At 39.2% G+C, this 20,371-nt stretch overlaps 1 protein-coding gene across 2 annotated transcripts in view; it reads left to right on the plus strand.

The window, feature by feature from the left end:
* Window positions 1–15,280, plus strand: part of STIM2 (stromal interaction molecule 2) — a 138,175-nt gene extending 122,895 nt beyond the window's left edge. For both annotated transcript variants that reach the window (XM_044389759.3, XM_026514556.4), the window contains 3 exons: window positions 179–417; window positions 6,650–6,923; window positions 11,417–15,280. In XM_044389759.3, coding sequence (XP_044245694.2) covers window positions 179–417; window positions 6,650–6,923; window positions 11,417–11,894 — 991 coding nt within the window. In that variant the 3' untranslated portion in view covers window positions 11,895–15,280. The remainder of the gene's footprint in view (window positions 1–178; window positions 418–6,649; window positions 6,924–11,416) is intronic.
* Window positions 15,281–20,371: the final 5,091 nt, after the last annotated feature.

Below are 20,371 nucleotides of genomic sequence, written 5' to 3' on the forward strand. Positions count from 1 at the left end.
TGTATCTTAATTTGTCATTTAAGCATGTGTAATTACATAACCTATACTGATTTGAAGAACAGGTAATTCATTCTTGAAATTAGTTTATTGCCACAGTCTGTTCATGTAGTTGCCCTGTTTTAGTGCCATAGTAAAGATTTTTGGACGCAACAAGTAATTCCTACATTGGCTTTTTCAGGAAAGCTCTCTCTGAGTTGACAACTTGTTTACGAGAACGACTTTTTCGCTGGCAACAGATTGAGAAGATCTGTGGCTTTCAGATAGCCCATAACTCGGGCCTGCCCAGCTTGACCTCTTCCCTGTATTCTGATCACAGCTGGGTGGTGATGCCCAGAGTCTCCATTCCACCCTATCCCATTGCTGGAGGAGTTGATGATTTAGATGAAGATACACCCCCAATAGTGTCACAGTTTCCTGGTAAGTGGTGAGTTCAAAAAAGAGAGTTGGTACAGTTTTTAAAGTAACTTTCTGCTGTGCCTTTTGTGAGTCATTGACTTTGAAACCTATGATGAAAGCTTTATTCATTCGTCATTTTCTCTTTTTTCCTTTTGTAGTTAATAATTAGTCTTTACTATGTGAGAATACTATAGCAGGTGTGTGTCTGTATACACAGATAGTAACGCATCATACGTGCTAAATATTCTATGAACGAAGTGCTGAGCTTTGAGGGTAAATATTCTTTCAAATGGCAGCTTAGTCTATAGTAAAAAGTAAAAATTAGGGGAAGATCTTGGTGCCACTAACTAACCAACTCTGTGACTTTGAGCCAGTCTGTGATTTATTTGAAATTGAGTTACCATTCTTAATGGGCATGGGGTTTTTTGTTTTGCTTTTCCAGTTCTCTATCCTTTTATTGAAAAAATTTATCCTGCTGTATTTTAACTCAGAAAGCACTGGCTCAGTTTACTTTTAAACAGAATTAAACTGTGTTTATGTTTAGAAAAACATTTTTTTGTTGTTGTTGCTAGAAGGTGGAGCTCCTCCCAAAGGTGGTTTTAAAATGATAATTTTCATATGTTGCCTTGTTTATGCTGTATTCTTTGAATTTTTATGTTTTGGTAGGAAGGTAAAATTTAAATATTTTATTTTATTTTTATTTTTACTTTTTTTTTTTAAAGATTTTATTTATTTATTCGACAGAGATAGAGACAGCCAGCGAGAGAGGGAACACAAGCAGGGGGAGTGGGAGAGGAAGAAGCAGGCTCATAGCGGAGGAGCCTGATGTGGGGCTCGATCCCATAACACCGGGATCACACCCTGAGCCGAAGGCAGACGCTTAACCGCTGTGCCACCCAGGCGCCCCGTAAATTTAAATATTTTAGAGTTTGTTAACTATTTTTAGAATTTATTAATAAGTATGTGGATTTTTTTCAAAGTTATAGAGAGTTTGCATTTAAAACAGTATATTTTTATATTAGAAATCCTTCGAAAAACCCTTCATCCTTGTTATTCCCTGGCTGTTTCACTTTCCCAATCTTTGTGACCTTTTTGAAACTGTAGATAGAACAAGATTCCAAAGAATGGAAAGCAGAATTTAATCATTGATTGGTTGAAAACTTAGATAGAAATTTGAGTTTTAAGACAAAACAGTCATGATATATAAACATTTTCCAGTTTGAATTTTTTTATCCAATTGTTACATTTTTCCTGATGTTATGATTTACAAAGGATTCTAATTTTTAGAACAATTTTATGAAATAAAGCCCTAGATTTGCAAATAAGTAGGGAATGACTATGTGTTTGTGTTTATTTCTGTTGCTTTTAACTCTCTGGTTTAATGGCAGAGAGATAACATAAGTCAGCTGGGGAGGCGCTAAACTCTTAACGAAGTAGGGAAGACAGGACAGATGATAAATGCAGTGAGTCCCGGAACGTGTGACCTCGCTCAGCTCACTTGTCCTGTGCTGCAAGGTAGTTACAGGGCAAAGTTAGACTTCGATCTGGGCTAGCTCTGCTCTTAGAATATTGTCAGCTTGTGTTTATTTGAATTACATGCCCTTAAGCTCGCCAAATGCAACACTGATTCATAAGTATATGATTTTGTTTGAAAACTATAGCTTTTTAAAGTCACAGTTCCTCCTTAGAATCCATAATTATTCAGTATCAGAAGTATGCATGAAGATATACTCCCTAAGTTAACTCGTTGTTTTTTTTTTTCCCTTTCCTTTCTTTAAAGTTCTTTTTGATGGGGCAAAATATCTATATGTGAATGATTATCTTAAGTTTTCAGTGATTGTGATATACAGAGAGATTTGAAATATGAAAAAAGTGAAAGAGTTGATTTTAATTTAGTATGATGATTTAGAAGTTTTGTGATCAAATATATTATCTGTGAAAGAAACTCTTGCCAAAGATTACACTTTGAGAGCTCTGCCTCCACCCAGTGGCACAGCAGTGACACTCCACTCTGCTTCGTTATGAAAGCATAATTTCTAGAGCTGATCAATAAGAAACTCCTGGCAGTCAGACTAGAGCTAGGGTAGGATGAAGACCTCTTTATTATTGTACCCTCTGAGAAATTTTAAATTTGTAGCGTGGGTATGTGTAAATTGTATAAGTGTGAAATAGTGGCAAGGAAACATGCCTGTGCTATGTTAAGAGCAAAGTAAAAGATTGTAGAACTATACACAGAATAATATTGTCTGTGTGAGGAAAAAAGACAGGGAAAATATTACAAAGTTTAGCTCTTTGTGGGTAGGAGAAGAGATGATAGTTTTTTCCTGTTACTTTTATAGTATCTGCTAAATATTCATAGTGGGAATGTGGTAGCAATTTATTTAAAATTTCTTATTATGAAGTCCTTCAGATGTGCTTAAAATGAAAATTAAATGCTCACCTACTACAAAGATAAGCAGGTTTTAACATTTTGCTCTATTCATCCCTTTTTCTGAAGTCAACTATTATACATATAGCTAAACCACAGGGCCTCCCCTTCCTACTCTTATGAAGTTGTATATCATTCTAAAGCCTGTTGTACTTTTATTACTTGCAGATGTATCTATAAACAATAGATAAAATTGTTTAAAAAATTACATAAATGTTATCAAACTCTAGGTAATGTTTTGCAACTCTTCCTGCTCACAAGTATGTTGTAGAGATTTTCCATGTTCATATACAGCTTCATTAAGTTCACTGTAACTGTTTAATATGAGTTAACCACAGTGTATCAGTTTATTCATTATAATCATAAACCACAGTTTATTAATCCATTTTTCTACTGAGATAGGCTCTTTGTACTTTTATTTGCCTTCACAGACAATACTGCAGTGAGGATCCTTACCTTACCTTTATCTCTTTGTGCATAACTTTGAGAGTTTTTCTGAGTAGACCCCTAGAAAACAGATCGCTTTTAGTTTTGGGGAGGGCAGCTATTCCTAGTCATTGCCAGGTTGCTCTCAAAATGATTGTTCATTTATACACCCACCCTTTATAAGAGTGCTTGTCTGCTCATATCCTCACCAATACTTGGAACGATCTGATTTGTTTTGTAACTTGAATGGGTGTGATATGATACTGTAGTGTGATTAAAATTTTTATTTCCTTGATGACTGCTGAGATTGAGTTCCAGTTCATTTATTGGTGTTTGTCATTCAGATTTCTTCCTCTCTTGAGTTGCTTATTCCTACTATGGAATCTCTCCCAAGACTGCTTACTGATCCGGGAGAGTTTGTTTTAATATTTCCTGGTTATTTGATGATTGCAGATAGCTTTCAGGCTTTGGCTTTTCTTTTTTACTGAACTGTGTTATTTGTTGTCTTTTTTAATCATATGGGTTTTTAAAAAACGTTTCTAATGACAAATTTATGAAACTGGTTTGTGCTTTTTTATGTCTTTTTCAGAAGATGATAGATTGTTGTTTGCTCTCCTAAAAGTGTTTTAGATTTGCTTTAATCCCTTAGTCTTTTAATCTACCTGGAAGTTATTTTTGTTCCTGTTGTGAGATAGGAATCTAAATATATCTCCTGATGTATGGACAGACAGTTGTCCCAGCCTCATTCCTGCTCTGTCCCTGCCGGTTTGTAATCCACTTCTCTCCATTGGTGCACACATGCGTCCAGGCTCTCTGTTCTGTTCCATTGGTTCCATTCTGCTTTAGTTGCTATTTGTAGTTTTATAGTCAGCATTGAGGTTTGATAGGTCTAAATCTTCCTTTATTATTCAAATTCAGAATTGCTGTTCTTAGCCAATATGAATTTTAGGATTAGCTTATCAAATTCCATGAGAAGTTCCATTATTGGAATCTCTTTGAATTTATTGATGTATTTGGGGAAAGTTATTATTCATAAGTTTCATTTATTGGGATCTGTTTTTATGTTTTTAAAATTTAAGAATTTTCTCTACCGTTCTTGCACATCTTTTTAAAAAAAGATTAATTTCTGGATACTCCATAGTTTTGTTTTTTGGGTTTTTTTTGTAGTTACACATTACCTCTCTTTAAAAAATTATACTTCAAATTGCTTGTTGCAGCGTAAAGGGCTGCTGTTGACTTTGCTAAGCTGATCTTACATACAGAAATACTGAATTCTCGCAGGACTCTTGGATTTTTGTGTGTGTGCGATAATAATAATAATAAGTTGTTTTTTTCTTTTCAGTCCTAATGCCTTCTGCCCCCCTTTTTCTTCCAGTCTAAGACTTTCAGTAAAATGTTGAGTAAAAGTGGTGATTGCAGGCAGTAATGATTGCCATTTCTGACTTTAAAGAGAATACTCCCAATATTTTATTGTGAAATGTGATTTTATTTATTTATTTTTTGCTCTGTGTTTTTGGTAGATTGCTTTTAAGTTAAGGAAATTAATTTTATTCCTATTTTGCTAAGAATGATTTTTCTTTTAAATCAGTGGCTGTAAATTTTACTAAATTCTTCCTTGCCTAATTTGAGGATATCACTTACATTATTTTTCTTTATTCTGTTGTATAAAAGCAGCACAGTTTGTGAATGTGTGTAGAGAAGTCAAGGGAAGGACAAAGTAATAATCAGTGTCAGGTGCTGGCCCAATGTCAGGGAAGGATTGAGCTATCTGTTGAATTTAGCGACAACGGAATAGATCATGACTTTGTTGAGAACAGTTGCACCAAAATTGTATGTGAGCACTTTACACTTTCTTTGATGAATGAGTTAAGGTGAATTGTGGAGAAAGTAACAGAAAAAGTCCTTCATAAAAGGGAAGAGAGGTTATGTCTGTTGAAAAACAGTCTGAAGACAGAGGAGGGTTTTTTGTTACTGCTGTTGTTTATCAGTTTGTTTGGGTTTATTGTTTCAGCATTGATTTTCAAATGCTGTTGGGAAATAGAAGTTGAATATAAAGGCAACAGAAGGGCTATTCAGTAGAGTAAGGTGCTTGAACTTGGGGTAGAGAATGAGACAGACAAGTGGAAGGAACAGAATGTGTGTGAACTAGAAAGGTAGAAATGTCAGAATCTCAGTTATCTGTCTTGATTTGTAATATCAAAAATGGAGCAATGCTGAATGACAGCAAGACAAATTTGGAGAGTGAGTAGCGGCATCAGTGTCTTAAGAGCGGAAACCCTGATTGGTTAGTGTTGCAAGGTCTTATTTATAATTGAGATTGCTTAAGTGTGATGATACGTTGGGTCGATTGGTAAGGGAATGACTGGGAAGTGACGAGAGCAGTAGAGGTGTAGAGTCATATGGCTTAATAGTGTGAGCTTCAGAAGGAATATATTTTTATAAAAGGGTGTAGGAATGAGGGTTTACAGAGTGTTGTGTATGAGAAGGCCACCAACACGATGTTCTGGTTCTGCAGGCAAAGTTTTTACCTGCATGGGTCTAGACTGGGACTGGTAGCAGAAACAAGATGATCTGAGACTTCTGGTTAGTTCCATAGTGATCAGTGTTCAGGAAACAGGTTTTGGTCTGATCTTTGCCTAACTGGCTGGGAGACAGTATTTTAATGAATTGATTTAAAATTTCTTAGAGGCAGGCAAACCATAAGAGACCTTTAATGATAGAGAACAAGCCAAGGGCTGATGGAGGGAGGTGGGTAGGGGATGGACTAAATGGGTGATGGCATTAAGGAGCGCACTTGTGATGAGCACTGGGTGGTGTATGTAAGTGATGAATCACTAAATTCTACTCCTGAAACCAATATTACACTGTATGTTAACTAACTAGAATTTAAATTAAAACTTGAAACATGAAAAAAATAAAACTTCAAGTTCAGACAAGTCATGCTATCTCAAGAGATACCTGTTGAAAAATTCAACCTATTTTTTTTCTGATAGTTTTCTTTTAATGGTAAAATTCACAGAAAGTTTTATTACAAAGTACAGATTCCTTAAAACTATGCTATATTGATTTTTAAATGTAAGGATTTATCATCTTGGGCAAATTTTGAAGCCTGTGTGGTTAGTAATGTCAAATTTGATGTTAGAGCCTCATGGGTTTATGTTCTCTTCTGTTTATTTTCTAGACCTGTTTTCATTTTTATTCCATTTTAATTTTGTATCTCTTCACTTTGCTGGGAAGCAGTCCAGATGGAGGGTGGTGATGACAGTGCAGTTACTCCAGTGAAGGCCGGTTCCGTGGTGACGCGTTAGTAGCGTCAGGTCCCCGACATGTGTATCTGTGCTGCGCCTAGAAGCGACACTGGTCTCACGGGCACGTGTGTGCGTTTCTGCTTGGTTTCAGGGACCATGGCCAAGCCCGCGGGGTCGCTCGCCCGAAGCAGCAGCCTGTGCCGCTCCCGTCGCAGCATCGTGCCGGCCTCGCCACAGTGTCCGCGTGCCCAGCTCCCTCCTCACACGCCGCACCAGGCCCACGCCCGGCACCCCCACCATCCCCAGCACCCGCAGCACTCCTTGCCTTCCCCTGACCCCGATATCCTCTCAGTGTCAAGTTGTCCTGTCCTGTATCGAAACGAGGAGGAGGAGGAGGCCATTTACTTCTCTGCTGAAAAGCAATGGTATTGGCAGCAAACGAACTGCAGTATATGTTGGGCTGGGTGGGTGGGAGGGGGCGTGGGGTGGGGAGGAGCGACACGGTGGGTTTAGTTTCTGTTGCTGCAGAGTGTGTTACCACAAACTTGGTGGCTTCAAGCAACACCCCTTCATTAGCTCTCAGTTCTGGATGCCACAGTCCAAGCTTGGTGTGGCCGGCTTTTCTGCGTAGGGTCTCACAGGCTGACATCAAGGTGTTTGCCAGGCTTTGTTCTTCTCCGGAGCTTGAGGGCCATTCCACAGCTCATTCGGTTGTGACAGAGTTCAGTTCCTGTGGTTACAGCACTGAGGTCCCAGTTTCCATGCTTGCTGTCAGCCGGGGGCCCCTCCCAGGTACTAGTGGCTGCACAATAGTCCTTGCTGGATGAGGCCACCATCTTTAAAGCCCGCAATAGGAAGTACCCCTTCTGTCAGGTCCCTTCTTTGGAATCTGACTTGCCCCATCTCTAATCTCTGGACCCAACTTAAAAGGCTCCCTTGGCTAATAATCTCTGTATATTAAGATAGACTAATTTGGGGGCCTAATTACATCTGCAGAGTGCCTTCATAGCAGCACCTCTATTAGCATTTGATGGAATACCTGGGAGGATATATGTGTGTACACCAAGGCGAGAAATTTAGGGACCGTCTTAGAATTCTGCCCACCACAGAGAGCAGTGGTAGAACTGCTCAGAGACTACAGCACACAACTGACTCAAGTCCAGAACACAAACTTGTCTTATGAATCGTTTTATATGTAAAATACAAAGGCATGAACGTAAATATACACAAAAAACATTAAATATGAATTTTTAAATATTTGTTGCCACTTAATGATTTTTTTGTTATGTGCTAGTACTTACTAGCAAACAGGAAATACCAAATGCCAAAGGTGTAAGAAAACGTAAGAATTTGTATAAAATGGATAGCAGCAGTGTGTTCTAGTCCAGCTGGAGGACCACTGTGCCCCGTGAGACCCACCGCAACTCAGGATCCTCTTTAGGAGCAGTGGGATAGTAAGTGACAGGAAAACCGATGCCGGTTTCCGACTTTGCTCACACATCATCGCCGTGCATCCCTGAAGTCCTGTCCTCACATGAGAAACAAAACCAAAGGGAGGGGCTCAGTGCTCTCAGTGACCCTTTGTGGCTGTTGTCTATCATGTGATTCTTTAGTGGGCATCATCATCAAATAATAATTTTCATACATGATTGTTTTCTCTGCTAGTGAAAGTAGATTGTATGAATAGCCACGACCATTAGAGCATATCCCCGAGAAGGTAGTCCGAGGTTTGTGTCCTCGTTGCGCTTGGACAGTTGGCTGCGGCTTTGCTTGGGCAGCACTTGCTGATTAGCTTTTTTGTAAAACCTTTGTGATACTGCTGTAGTCACCTGCAAGACGGCTTTAGTGACAGAACTAATTTTGCGTGGCTTATGGAAATTAATAGGAAAAGTCTAGAGCTCTGCCGTCCGATAGAATTTTTGCATTTGTGGAAATGTTTAGTCTTCATTTCGAATAACAGTGTCAGAAATTCACAGCTAGCTCATAAATATGAGAATTTCGATTCAAAACACTTTCCTCCTCTTTATTTAGTCTCTTACATGATGAACCACTAGAATCCTTACAAAGCAGTGATAGCAATAACATTTACTGTTTACTGATCTTTTATGTTCTATGCATTATGTACATACATGCTCATTTAAATCTTACACCGAGTCCTGTTATATAGGCATTATACTGACATGAGTTCACTTGTACCTCACAGTGAGAAAAAAAGAAATAGAAAAATAACATGAATAGTACACATAATTAAGTTCAACATTCCAAAGAATATATGCTCTAGAAAAAATGGGACATTTTAAGAGTCAGAGATTATACTATACCTACACCCAAGTCTGACTAGTTCTGTGGAAGAAGCAACACTTCAGATTATTATTTGTTTTGGAGTTAGGATGTTAGAACGAGAAGTAATTTTAGGGATTAATCGAATTCTCTTACTTTGACAGGGAAATTGAGACCTGGTTAATTTAAGTGATTTGCCCAAGGTTGTGCCCCTGATTCATGTCAGGACCAGGACAGGAATCTAGGTCTTCTAACTTAGATCAGGATTCTTTTCACATATTATTTAGATTTTAGAGACCAGTTTTTGAAATATTTTTAACCTAGCTTAGAATTTCACACACACAGCAGCCAAACCACATAGCTGAGTAGAAAGTAAATTTATAGAATTGTAACTAAATCAGCTTCACAGTGATATATGCTGTGTAATTAATGGATATCCACTCCAAAAAGAAACTAATAGAAAAGTCCCTACCAGTGACTGATTTCTGAGTCATTTCTTCTTATCTGAACTTCCTCTTGCCCTCTGTTAGCACTCCCCATTATCATACTGTAAAAGCACTTAAAAATTATGCAGCACATGTAACTATTATATGAAATCATCATTTAAGTCTATTTTTGCCCAGGGGATTTTGTACGTTCTGAGAGCTTGTAGTGTAATAGAAACAGTCTGCACATACATGTGTGAGGGAGGTACACAGAAATGATTAAATACGTTAAATGAGATATAGATCTAAAATGCAGTATTAACATGAAATTCATGTCAGAAGTAATATCACTATGTGAATAATGATAGTAATCACAGGTCATCCAAGGTGAGCGATCATTCAGTTCATTTACTCTGTAAATATGAACTTAGTTCCTCGCTGTATGCTGTGCACTTGCTAATAACTTGAGCTGCCAAGACAAGTGAGACAAGGTTCTGGCCTCCTTCTAGCTGGTGGATTATGATCGTATGTGTCCTTGCCTTTCTCTTTTGTCTTCAGCTCGCTTCCTTCTCCCACCTTATTTCTTCTGCCAGTTACTTTTTATCTTGACTCTACTTTTTATTTCTTAATCATTTCTTTTATAGAGTGAACAATATTTATATCCCATGTAGTACACACAAAAATAAGACATGATCTCTATTATCCAAGATCTTTTCTCTTTCTTTCATCTGTTTCCCATTCACGCATTCGTTCATTCATCATATATTTATTAAATAGCCACAGTAAACTTGCCACTCACTATTCCAGTGCAGAGAATACAGAAGTTAGTAAGACTCCCTGTCCTCATTAAGTTTTCTTCTGGAGAAACTGACTATAGAAAATTAATATAAAATACCGTTTTAGGTAGTGGGATGTTCTGGGATGTTAACTAAAGTCAGGTAAAAAGGAAGAGAATACTGTTCTGGACAGAGTGCTCAGGGAAGCATCTCTGGAGAGAGAGCAGTTGAGCAGTGACCTGAATGACCTGGAGCAGTAAGCCCTGTCGAGATGGAGGGAAGGAGAATAGGCAGAGAGGACAGCAGGTGCACAGCCCTGAGGGAGTCACAGGATTGGCGTGTCAGGGGGAATGAAGAGGGGGCCATAGTGTGATAAGATGGAAAGTGGTGGGGCCTGCAGCTGGAGCCATAGCCCTGGTCCTGATCCTGCTGGGCTCCATGGACTTTGGCAAGGTCTTTGAGTTTTAGGGGAGGAAGCATTGGAAAGTTTTGAGCAAGTAAATGATGCACTCTAAGTTTTTAAAACCGCTTTGCATCTGTGTAGAGAAGTAGCTAGGAGGGAGGAACAAGAAGGGAAGCAGGGAGATCAGGTAGGAAGCCCTTGCAGTCATTGAGGTGGCTTCGCGGTAGTTCAGGAAGAGGGACGGTAGCAGTGGGGGAGTGGCCAGTGTTGGATTTGAGGGATATTTTGCAGGAATGGCTGATAGCATCAATTGTTTGTTGGCCTTGAGGTTGTGAACTTGATTTTTCTTACCCTTTTTTTCTCTTCTCTCTGTACTGTGGAGAAGGGGGGATCACAAAGGAATAAACCTGTGAGAATTTACTGCCTGTCTGGTTCTTAAAAAATGGCACATCACTGACTTTCGCCTCCCATCCCCACCCCCCACCCCACACAATCGTACCTCAGCTTCCTTCTGTTTCTAAACTTGGGAGAACTTACATTTTAGCTTAATATATTCCTTTCTTCCTTCCTTAGGAAGCTGAATTTCATCAATTTAATAACTAAAAAATAAAGGGAGAGACAGTGACTGAAGTTCATCTTTTAAAATATATAATGTCAACTGTGTGATTTAGAAAGAAAAATAGTATTTTTCTTTCAACAAAACACCAAAGTAGCTGAGATGAAAAATCTGCAAACTTTAAACATTTTCATTTCTCTGACAATTGAAGAAAAATGTAACATGAATTATGTTTCTTAGATTGGAAGATTTCTTTATTATAGTGTATGTTAAATATTAAGCATTGCGTTTTGGTAAATTATTTAAAATAGTGATCTTCTAATTTGTCAGAATGTGTGTAGAATTTTAGTATTTCTCCCTTTTACATTTTGATAGATTAAAAACTAGAAGTTGTTTTAGTTAGAGTCAGTTAGCATGTCTGCCGGTAGTATTAGAAAATATTGATTTAAAATTTTACCTTTGTCTGTGTCTCATCCAGGGAAGTGCCAGACACGGCCTCAGAATGTGACTCCTTAAATTCTTCCATTGGAAGGAAGCAGTCTCCTCCTTCAAGCCTTGAGATATACCAAACCTTGTCTCCTCGAAAGATATCAAGAGATGAGCTGTCTCTAGAGGATTCATCCCGAGGAGACTCACCCATAACTGCAGATACCTCTCGGGGTTCTCCTGATTGTGTGGGTCTGACAGAAACGAAGAGTATGATCTTCAGTCCTGCCAGCAAAGTGTACAATGGCATCTTGGAGAAATCCTGTAGCATGAACCAGCTTTCTAGTGGCATCCCGGTGCCTAAACCTCGCCACACATCCTGTTCCTCTGCCGGCAACGACAGTAAAGCAGTTCAGGAATCCGCACACGTTACCAGGATAAGCAGCATCCCGCACGATCTTTGTCATAATGGAGAGAAAAGCAAAAAGCCATCAAAAATTAAAAGCCTTTTTAAGAAGAAATCTAAGTGAACTGGCTGACTTGATGGAGTTTATTCAAGTGGCGTCTTTAAACTTTTATCTCCCGTCCTCCACTCCCCCTTTTTTTTGTTTTAATTTTAGGAATGTAACTCCATTGGGGCTTTCCAGACTGGATGCCATAGTGGAATGTCCCAAGGGCAACTGTCTACTGTCTGCTTATTTAAATGACTATATAATCAATTCGTCAAGCCAGTTATTACTGAAAAATCATTAAGAGATGAGACAGTTTACAGTCATTTCTGCCTATTTATTTCTGCTTTGTTATTAGTGATGTATATACAACATTTTGTTGAAAGCCACTATGGACTTACAAGCTTTAATGGACTAGTAAGCCAGCATGGGCTTGCAAAACTTTCTTGTTTACCACACCATCTTCTTATCTTTCCACAGAGCTATTTACATCCTGGACTAAGTGACTTAAACGACGTAAAACTAATTGCACTACCGTTTTCCAGACTGGAAAAAAAACTCCGCAAGTGAAACTGTATAGAGTTTATAAAATGACTATGGATAGGGGACTGTTTTCACTTTTAGATCAAAATGGGTTTTTAAGTAGAACCTAGGGTTTCTAATTGACTTGATTTCTGGAAATGAAAACCCACGCTTTTATTATGGGAAGCTTCTTTAAATGCATTTAATATTATAAAGTTTCAAGTCCTGCTGTAAAGATCATGTTGTTTTGTTTTTCCCAGGGCTTTCACTGTGATTTACTGCATTGCAGGCTGTATGATAAAATATAAATAATTTAAGGAAAGAAGGCTCTTGATTCCTTGCGCACGCGAAAGAGTTAAAACTTGATTGAAGGACTTATATTCACAAACTTAAACTGAGGTTGGGGACGTGGGGATTCAGGCACTTGTTTACAGACTTTGAATAACAGCAAAGAAGTTATGGTTTGTGAAGAATTTGTACTGTGGAAAAGATAATAAATTGGAGACATTATTGTGTGGGACTGTGTTGATTTTTGTTGATAACACTCCACTAAAAAAACACTATACATTTTCTGGAGAGCTACGTGAGCTGTTTTGTTGCTTAATTGCACTATAAGAAATAGTGATGTTCTGGAAGTTGTCAACAAATTTCTTTCCATTTTATATTGTTTGTCATATTTTTATGTAGTTTGAAATGTTTAAATGTTCTAATATCAAGATTAACAAATATAAATTTATGGTGCATTTAGATTGTGTTGTATTAATTTGTAAAGCTTGGGGTTTGTTAAACCTCCAGGTTATTTACTGGGAAGATTGTCGCGTAGAGACATCTGGGAGTTTTCACCTAAACTATTTATAAAAATTCAGTCATAAATGATGTGGTTAATGCAGTGTGGATGCACTTTTGGGTGAACAGTGGATACATATTAGCTAGAATGGGTTTTCAGCAGCATGGCTAAAACACATAGTGTCCAACCCAGTCCGGCTTCGATGAAAATGCTGATTGATAGGAAGTTAACGGGAGATCTCCTAAGAATTACTTTTATCAAGAATATGAACAGTTTCCTGAAGTCTCCAAAAGTTGTGGTGGTTTATTCTCTTTAGTACTGTTGTTAAAAACTGTTAAGGTCTTGAATGATATTTATATACACAGATATTTATATATTTAAGAGACAGTGCTATAAAGGCAAAAATGGATTAACTGAAACACACAGTGTTTTGGTCTAATCAGTAGGTAAGATCACCTGAAAAGAGTTGAGGAACAATGGCACTGAAACTGTTTGGGAAGTGGGGGTTATGTGCATAAAGCATTGAAAAGCATTCAGGAAAGTTTCTGCAGAGTGAAAGGAATACCTTTATTTTCTTTCTCCTTCTTAGGATCAGACAGGATCTCTTTCCTTTGAAAATTGCGCAAGGGATGAGAACTTGGTAGTTTGATAGGTAGAAAAGGTAAAAGCCAAGTGGGGTGGGAGGAGAAGGGCTCTAGGGGCTCCCAGCAATACCCTCTGCCTGTTGAGGGTTAGAAGGTAATTCTGGGTCAGAACCACTGGACACGGGCACGTGGGGGTTGGAGTGGAAGAGGCCGGCCTACTAAGTGCAGTGTGGGCGGTCTTAGGGAATGCATGGCTTGTGCTAGATTTCATGTTCTTGTGTATAAACAAATTCAACCAAGGGATTTTTACTGCTTTATGTTGCTGGTAGTACTTGGTGTTAGTACAGTGCTCTATATTTGTAAACTCAACAGAGAATAATTAAGCTGTAGAAAGCCACAGTAATTTCTGTATTACTTCATTTACATGGGGAGAGTTGGGCATTAATATGTTTTTTTAAATTACCCGTTTGTTACCTTACTAATCTTATAAAACTATGGTGTTTTTCTGATTTTAAAAGTAATACTCTCCTTATTGTATAAAATGATTCATCATAGAAAAGTATAAAGAAGAAAAACAACAGCAAGTGGGTTAAATTCTGCCCAGAATAATTATTTTTAATATTTTGGTTCATTTTCTGCCAGATCAATCTCTCTATATCAATATATATTTTACATAATTGAAAATAATATTTTTCAAAAATATGTATATTTTTACATGAGGCTTTTCTCTTAATATAAGCATTTCTCTGACATCATTAAAAACTCTTAATAACATTTAGTGACTATAATATGCCATTGTATGGATTTACCATAATCTTTTTAATCATTCTTTTATTAATCATTAGGCTGTTTCTGGTTTCTGATATGTGAAATACTAGGATTTAACATTTATTGAGCACTGTCTGTACTAGGCGCAGTTCTAAACTCGAATATATATTCTCATATAATCTTTACACCCACCTTGTAAGGTAGGTACTTTTTTGTTTTTTGGTTTTTTTTAAGCATTTTACTGATGAGGAAACTGAGCCCAGAAAATTAATAATTTGCTGAAGGTCACATAGCTAGTAAGTGGTAGTGTCAACTTCTAAGTCATACATGCTGCATAAATTCTAATCAACATTTTGATTCCTTAGAATATATATTTTGAGAAGTATATAGGAAAGCCTAAAAATAATTTGTATGTATGTATATGAACACACCCATAGTTTTACATATATACCTTGAGTATAACTCTATTTAAGGTTTTTTATCCATATAGCCATGTTTATAACCCCCCAATACTGGAGTGTTTCACACTGTCACTTCTGAATTACCATTTGGTTAAAACTTTGCTAATTTAATTGGTAAATAATGTCTAGTATGGTTGGAAAGTTTTTTCATGTTACATATTTTTCATTTCAGTGAATTGTCTGTTCATGTCTTTTGCCCAGTAAGTTCCTGGGGTCCTAGTGTTTTTTTGTCTTTCAAATGTAGCTATTCTTGTATTCTTCAACTACCAACTAAAACAGTGATTTTTTAAAAAGCATATTTGTATTTTCCATGTTTATTTTTAAAAGTAAGCAAAAGAAAACCTACATATGTTTTAGTCTTATTGATCTTCCGTTTATAGGTCTTGAATGGTTTTTCCCAAAAAATTATAGGTAAGAGACAATATTAGAATCTTGTTCAACAAATATTTAATCACCTGTCCTGTACCAAGCATCACGGTCATCAGCTCTGCAGGTATAGAGACTAATGTGACCAGTACCTCCCCTAAAGGAACTCCTCAATATCTATTAGGGGAGACAGATCCAACAAAATTCCTTGTAATAAGGCAGTGATAGAAATATAAAGCAAATGCTGGGGAGATGGTTGCTAACGGGGAGAGGAGTTCTATATAGCTCAGAAGTATTCAGTCAAGGGCAATTTAATGGTGCTAATCTGCTGAGGACTTGCAGAGATTCACTGTGGGTGAAGCATACAGGCCCCGGGGCAAGTTAGTTTTAGGGCTTCTACTAACTAGTAGTCTAGTTTCAGCAAACAAGCTTCCAGTTACTGAGGTCCAGCAGAACCCCTTGTAATAGCCCGGAGGGTGTGCATTGTGGGGCAAGTTGCTTATCAGAGAAACACAGCATTTGAGCAATCTCATCTAAGCCCTGGTAGCACGGGTAAGACTGTTACCTTCCGCACATCCCAGCCCTAAAACAAGGCAGTCTTTGTTGAAAAATCTCTCCTTCAGATTTACCCAGGTAGGCCTGATCCTATCTTGAAACCCTTGGCTTCACGCCAGCCTTCGGGATTCTACCTTGGTCCCATGATTGAGCTTTCCTGAGGTTATCTGCAAGTCTCTGCAGTGGCCCTCAAAGGAACCTGTCCCTGGCAATGTGCATTGTAGGCCCAGATAGGACATGGCAGGGAGGCCTCAGTCCAGATCTTGATCTTACCGGTGTGAAGGGAGTGAGACAATGCCCAGGGTCCTTGCATGAGTTGAAGAATTTTATCTGCCAGATTCTCCATTGTCCTGATGTTCCGGTTTTTACCGGCTATGCTGCGATGTTCGTTGGCCTCCAAGAGTGACAGCGAGCAAGGAGTTGAGGGTACGGCACACAGTTTGCATTTGTGTCCCAGGGAGACGCAGTTGCCCAGCCGTTCCAGATCTCCAGTCCTCAAAGCCGCGGCACAGCGTCTGTTTCTGTGTCCCACACTCTTCCAGCTTTGCCCTGGCAGATTCCAGTTCCCTATAGAAGTCAGACGCTAGGGAGTCCTAACTGTCTTAACTGGGTCAAAATGGTTCCTTGTCTCTAGCTTCAGACTGCAACATTTTAGTGTCTATTTTTTTTTCATGGAAGTATAATTGTCATACAATATCCTATTTCAGGTGTATGTGATAGTGATTCAGTATTTTTCTACATTACAAAACGAGCCCCATGATAAACGCAGTTGCCATCTGTCATCATATGAAGTTATTACAGTATTATTGACTATTTTCTCTATGCTATCCATTACATCCCATGACTGACTTTATAACTAGAAGTTTTTACCTCTTAATCCCCTTCACCAATTTGGCCCACCCCCTGAATCCTCTTTACTATGATAAGGGACAGTTTGTTTCCTGTATCTGTGAGTCTGTTTCTGTTCTGTTTGTTTTGGTTTTTAGATGCCACATATAAGTGAAATCGTGTGTTACTTGTCTTTCTGGCTTATTGCACTTAAGCATAATACCCTCTGGGTTCATCCATGTTGCAAATAGATTTCATTCTTTTTTTTTTATGACTGAGTAATATTTCACTATATATATATATATATATATATATATATATATCGTATCTTCTTTTTTCATCTTTCAATGGACACTTGGGCTGCTTCCATATATTGGCTATTGTGAATAATGCTGCAGTGACCATAGGCGTGCATATATCCTTTTGAATTAGTGTTTTGTTTGGAAATACCCAGAAGTGGAATTGCTGGCTTGAATGATCTAATTTTAATTTTTTTGAGGAATTTTCACCAATTTCCATTCCCACCAACAGAGTTGTGGGGATTCCCTTTTTTCCAAATCCTTGCCAACACTTGTTATTTCTTGTCTCTTTGATAATATTTAACCTGACAGGTATGAGGTGATAGTTCTTTGCAGTTTTAATTTGCGTTTCTCTGACGATTTAGCGGAGCGTCTTTTTGTATACTTCTTGGCCATCTGTGTGTCGTCTGTGGGAAAAATGTCTATTCGGCCCATTTTTTAATCGGGTTGTTTGTTTACTATTATGTTGCATAAGTTCCTGACGTAGTTTGTAGATTAACCCCTTATGGGATATATGATTGGCAAATATCTTCTCCCACGTAGGTTGTCTTTCCATTTTGCTCGTGGCTTCCTTCGCTGTGGTAGAGTTTTCACATTGTAGTTGCAGAGAGTTGTGTGACATAGCCATCCTACTGTTGCAGTTCCGTTAGGAATATCGTGTTTATTTTTAAAAGTACAACTTCTTTAACTGAAGCATCGTGGTTCTAAAATACCCACGTGAGCTCATTCCCTCCGGGTGAGAATGTGAACTGCTGAAATACTCTGAAGACCTCTGGTCCCTGAAATGCGGTTGCACCAGATTCTGGGGAGATTGAAGGACACCACCACGTAGGAACTGGAGAAGGGTTCTAGGGGAAGAATGTGACTTGTTGTTTTGTTTTTGAAATACCAGCTCTTCAAGTTTGATTCTCCTTGAAAAGGCTTTCTATTAACACTCGAGATGTACATCTGTAGCCCAAAAGGAGAATGATAAGAAATTACAAGAAAGGGGGATTGGATTGGAGAGGATAAAATGAAGCCTGGGTGCAACCAGAGGTTACATTTGAGCTTTAAAGGTCAGAAAACAAACCTGGGAATAGGACTGAGCATAGGACCTTGGGAAAGGAGGGGAAGTGGGGAGGGAAAGGATGTATTTATTGTCAAATCACCAAATCTTGTTCATTTAATCCCTGACTATCTCTGCTAACGCCCCTGCCTCCCGCCCTGGGGCTTTGCCTTCTTCCTTTCTCTTGTTAACTTCCACAGGCTAACTGAACCAGCCTCACCCCCTTTCAGCCTCCTGTTGGTGAGCTAAGCCACACGGTGGATTTTCTCTTATTAGAATCTTTCTATGCCTTTCCATTGCCCGTAGGATAAAATACAAACCTAACAGACACTAGCAAAAGACCTTGATGTTCTGGGCCCGGCTTATTCTGCCAGCCTCAGGGCTCGCCATCCTGGGCACAACCTCGCCAGTGACGCAGAACTGCATGCAGCTTCCCCACCCGCCTCCCTTACGGTGCACCGGCTGCTGCTTTTGCCTGAATGTCCTCTCCTTAGGCCACTCACTCTGAACCCTTGACTCAGCTCGGGTATCTCCGGGGAGGCTTCCATACATGTCCTCAGTCTGGAGGACACACCACTTCTGCGAATGTCCAGAGCTTTACTGTAGCACTTGTCACGTCGTCTTGCAACCACCTCTTAACTGCTTTGCCCGATAAACCAAACTGCCGAAGTGCAGGGAGTCGGCCTTCTCCAGCTTTGACCTCCCAGGGACTGGCCCTGTAGGCCCTGAATACATCACACGCCTGATGGATGAGTAGATGACAGGCATTATGGCTGCCTTCAAGCTGCAGACTGCTAAGGGTATTCGTAAGTCTAATGATTAGAAAAACAGTGCCAGACCACTTCCCAACACAAATCAGCGTTGTGTGCTCTGTTTCCATTGTCTTACATGGAGATTCCAAGGAAGGAAGAGATCAGAAATGGCATGGAATAACCAGTACGCTCCCTTTGCAAAACATATTTATACAGCTGGGCCCTGAATGATGAGTGAGGTCTGAAGAAGCCTAATAGAAGAAACAGATGTTTCTCCTTCCAGGCTCGGTGTAGATGTGGGCTTTGTACAGTTAGCTCTCGTCCTCTTTGGAGCTTGGCGCCTCTCCTGAGCCCAGCATGTAATGGTTATGCTGCCTCGCTGGTAATGAACGTGATTTCATGTATTGTTAGGTCTTCCTCTTTCAATAATTGTAGAGTGAGCGTCTATTATGTGCTGAGTGCTGGGCATATGGCAATAACTAAGACAAACATAGTCCTTACTTACCTTGTTGAACAAACCCATAAGTAATTGTTTACATTACTGCGTTTGTTATTAGTGCTGTGAAGGAACAGTTCACGGGGCTATGTAATTATTTAATGAAGGTCTAACTTGAAGGTCAGGAAGGGCAGCGCTGAGGAAGTGATATTTGCACTTAACCCTGCAGATTTGATAGGAAACAGGCAAGGCGGAGAACGGGTTTCTGAGTGGCCCAGTGGTGGTGGTAGCAGCGTATGTGTAGAAAGACTCCAGGAGGGAAAGAATGGGGTGTGTTCAGGAAGCAGAAATATTAGCGTGGCTGGATTGTATCAAGGGAGCAAGAGAAACGGGCAAGATCGTGAAGGGCCTTCCAAGGGGTATTTAAGATTTTAGGCTTAATCCTGAGATCAGTGGGAAGTCATTGAAAGGGTTAAGCATGGGAAAAAAGCAATCTCTTGTGTTTATTTTATTTCGGTTGCTTCCAGATAGTTTGAAGGGTAAACACACTGGTTTATATAGACTTAAATTCCCTCTGAGCACCTGCCACTAAATTAGATACTCAGTAAATATTTAGCAATTTGGTTTCCAAATGGAGGGAGACAAGTACAAGGGTGAGAGTGAGCAGGGACTTCAGGAGACGAGTAAGGACTCTTGACAGGCCATGGGGAGCAGTGGGAAGTGAGGTTCGCAAGGTGGTCACCCCCTCCAGGGAGAGGCTCTGTATGAGCTGGCCGCGGTGGCTGAAGCAGCAGCTTATTTTCTCAGTTGTGGAGGCTAGAAGTCCAAGATCAATGTGCCAGAAAGGTTAGTTCTTTTTCTTTTTTTTTTTTTTAATAATAATGATTTTTTATTATATTATGTTAGTCACCATACAGTACATCCCCGGTTTCCGATGTAAGGCTCGATGATTCATTAGCTGTGTATAACACCCAGTGCACCATGCAATATGTGCCCTCCTTACTACCCATCACCGGCCTATCCCATCAGAAAGGTTAGTTCTGATAAGAGTCCTCTTCTTGGTCTGCGGACAGCTGCCTTCTTGCCGTGTCTTCACACGGGCACACGCGTGCACGTACATACCCACGCACTCCCAGAAGACGTGCCCATCCCCTG

The sequence above is a fragment of the Ursus arctos genome, unplaced genomic scaffold (genome assembly GCF_023065955.2).
Source record: "Ursus arctos isolate Adak ecotype North America unplaced genomic scaffold, UrsArc2.0 scaffold_9, whole genome shotgun sequence".
Classification (NCBI taxonomy): domain Eukaryota; kingdom Metazoa; phylum Chordata; class Mammalia; order Carnivora; family Ursidae; genus Ursus; species Ursus arctos.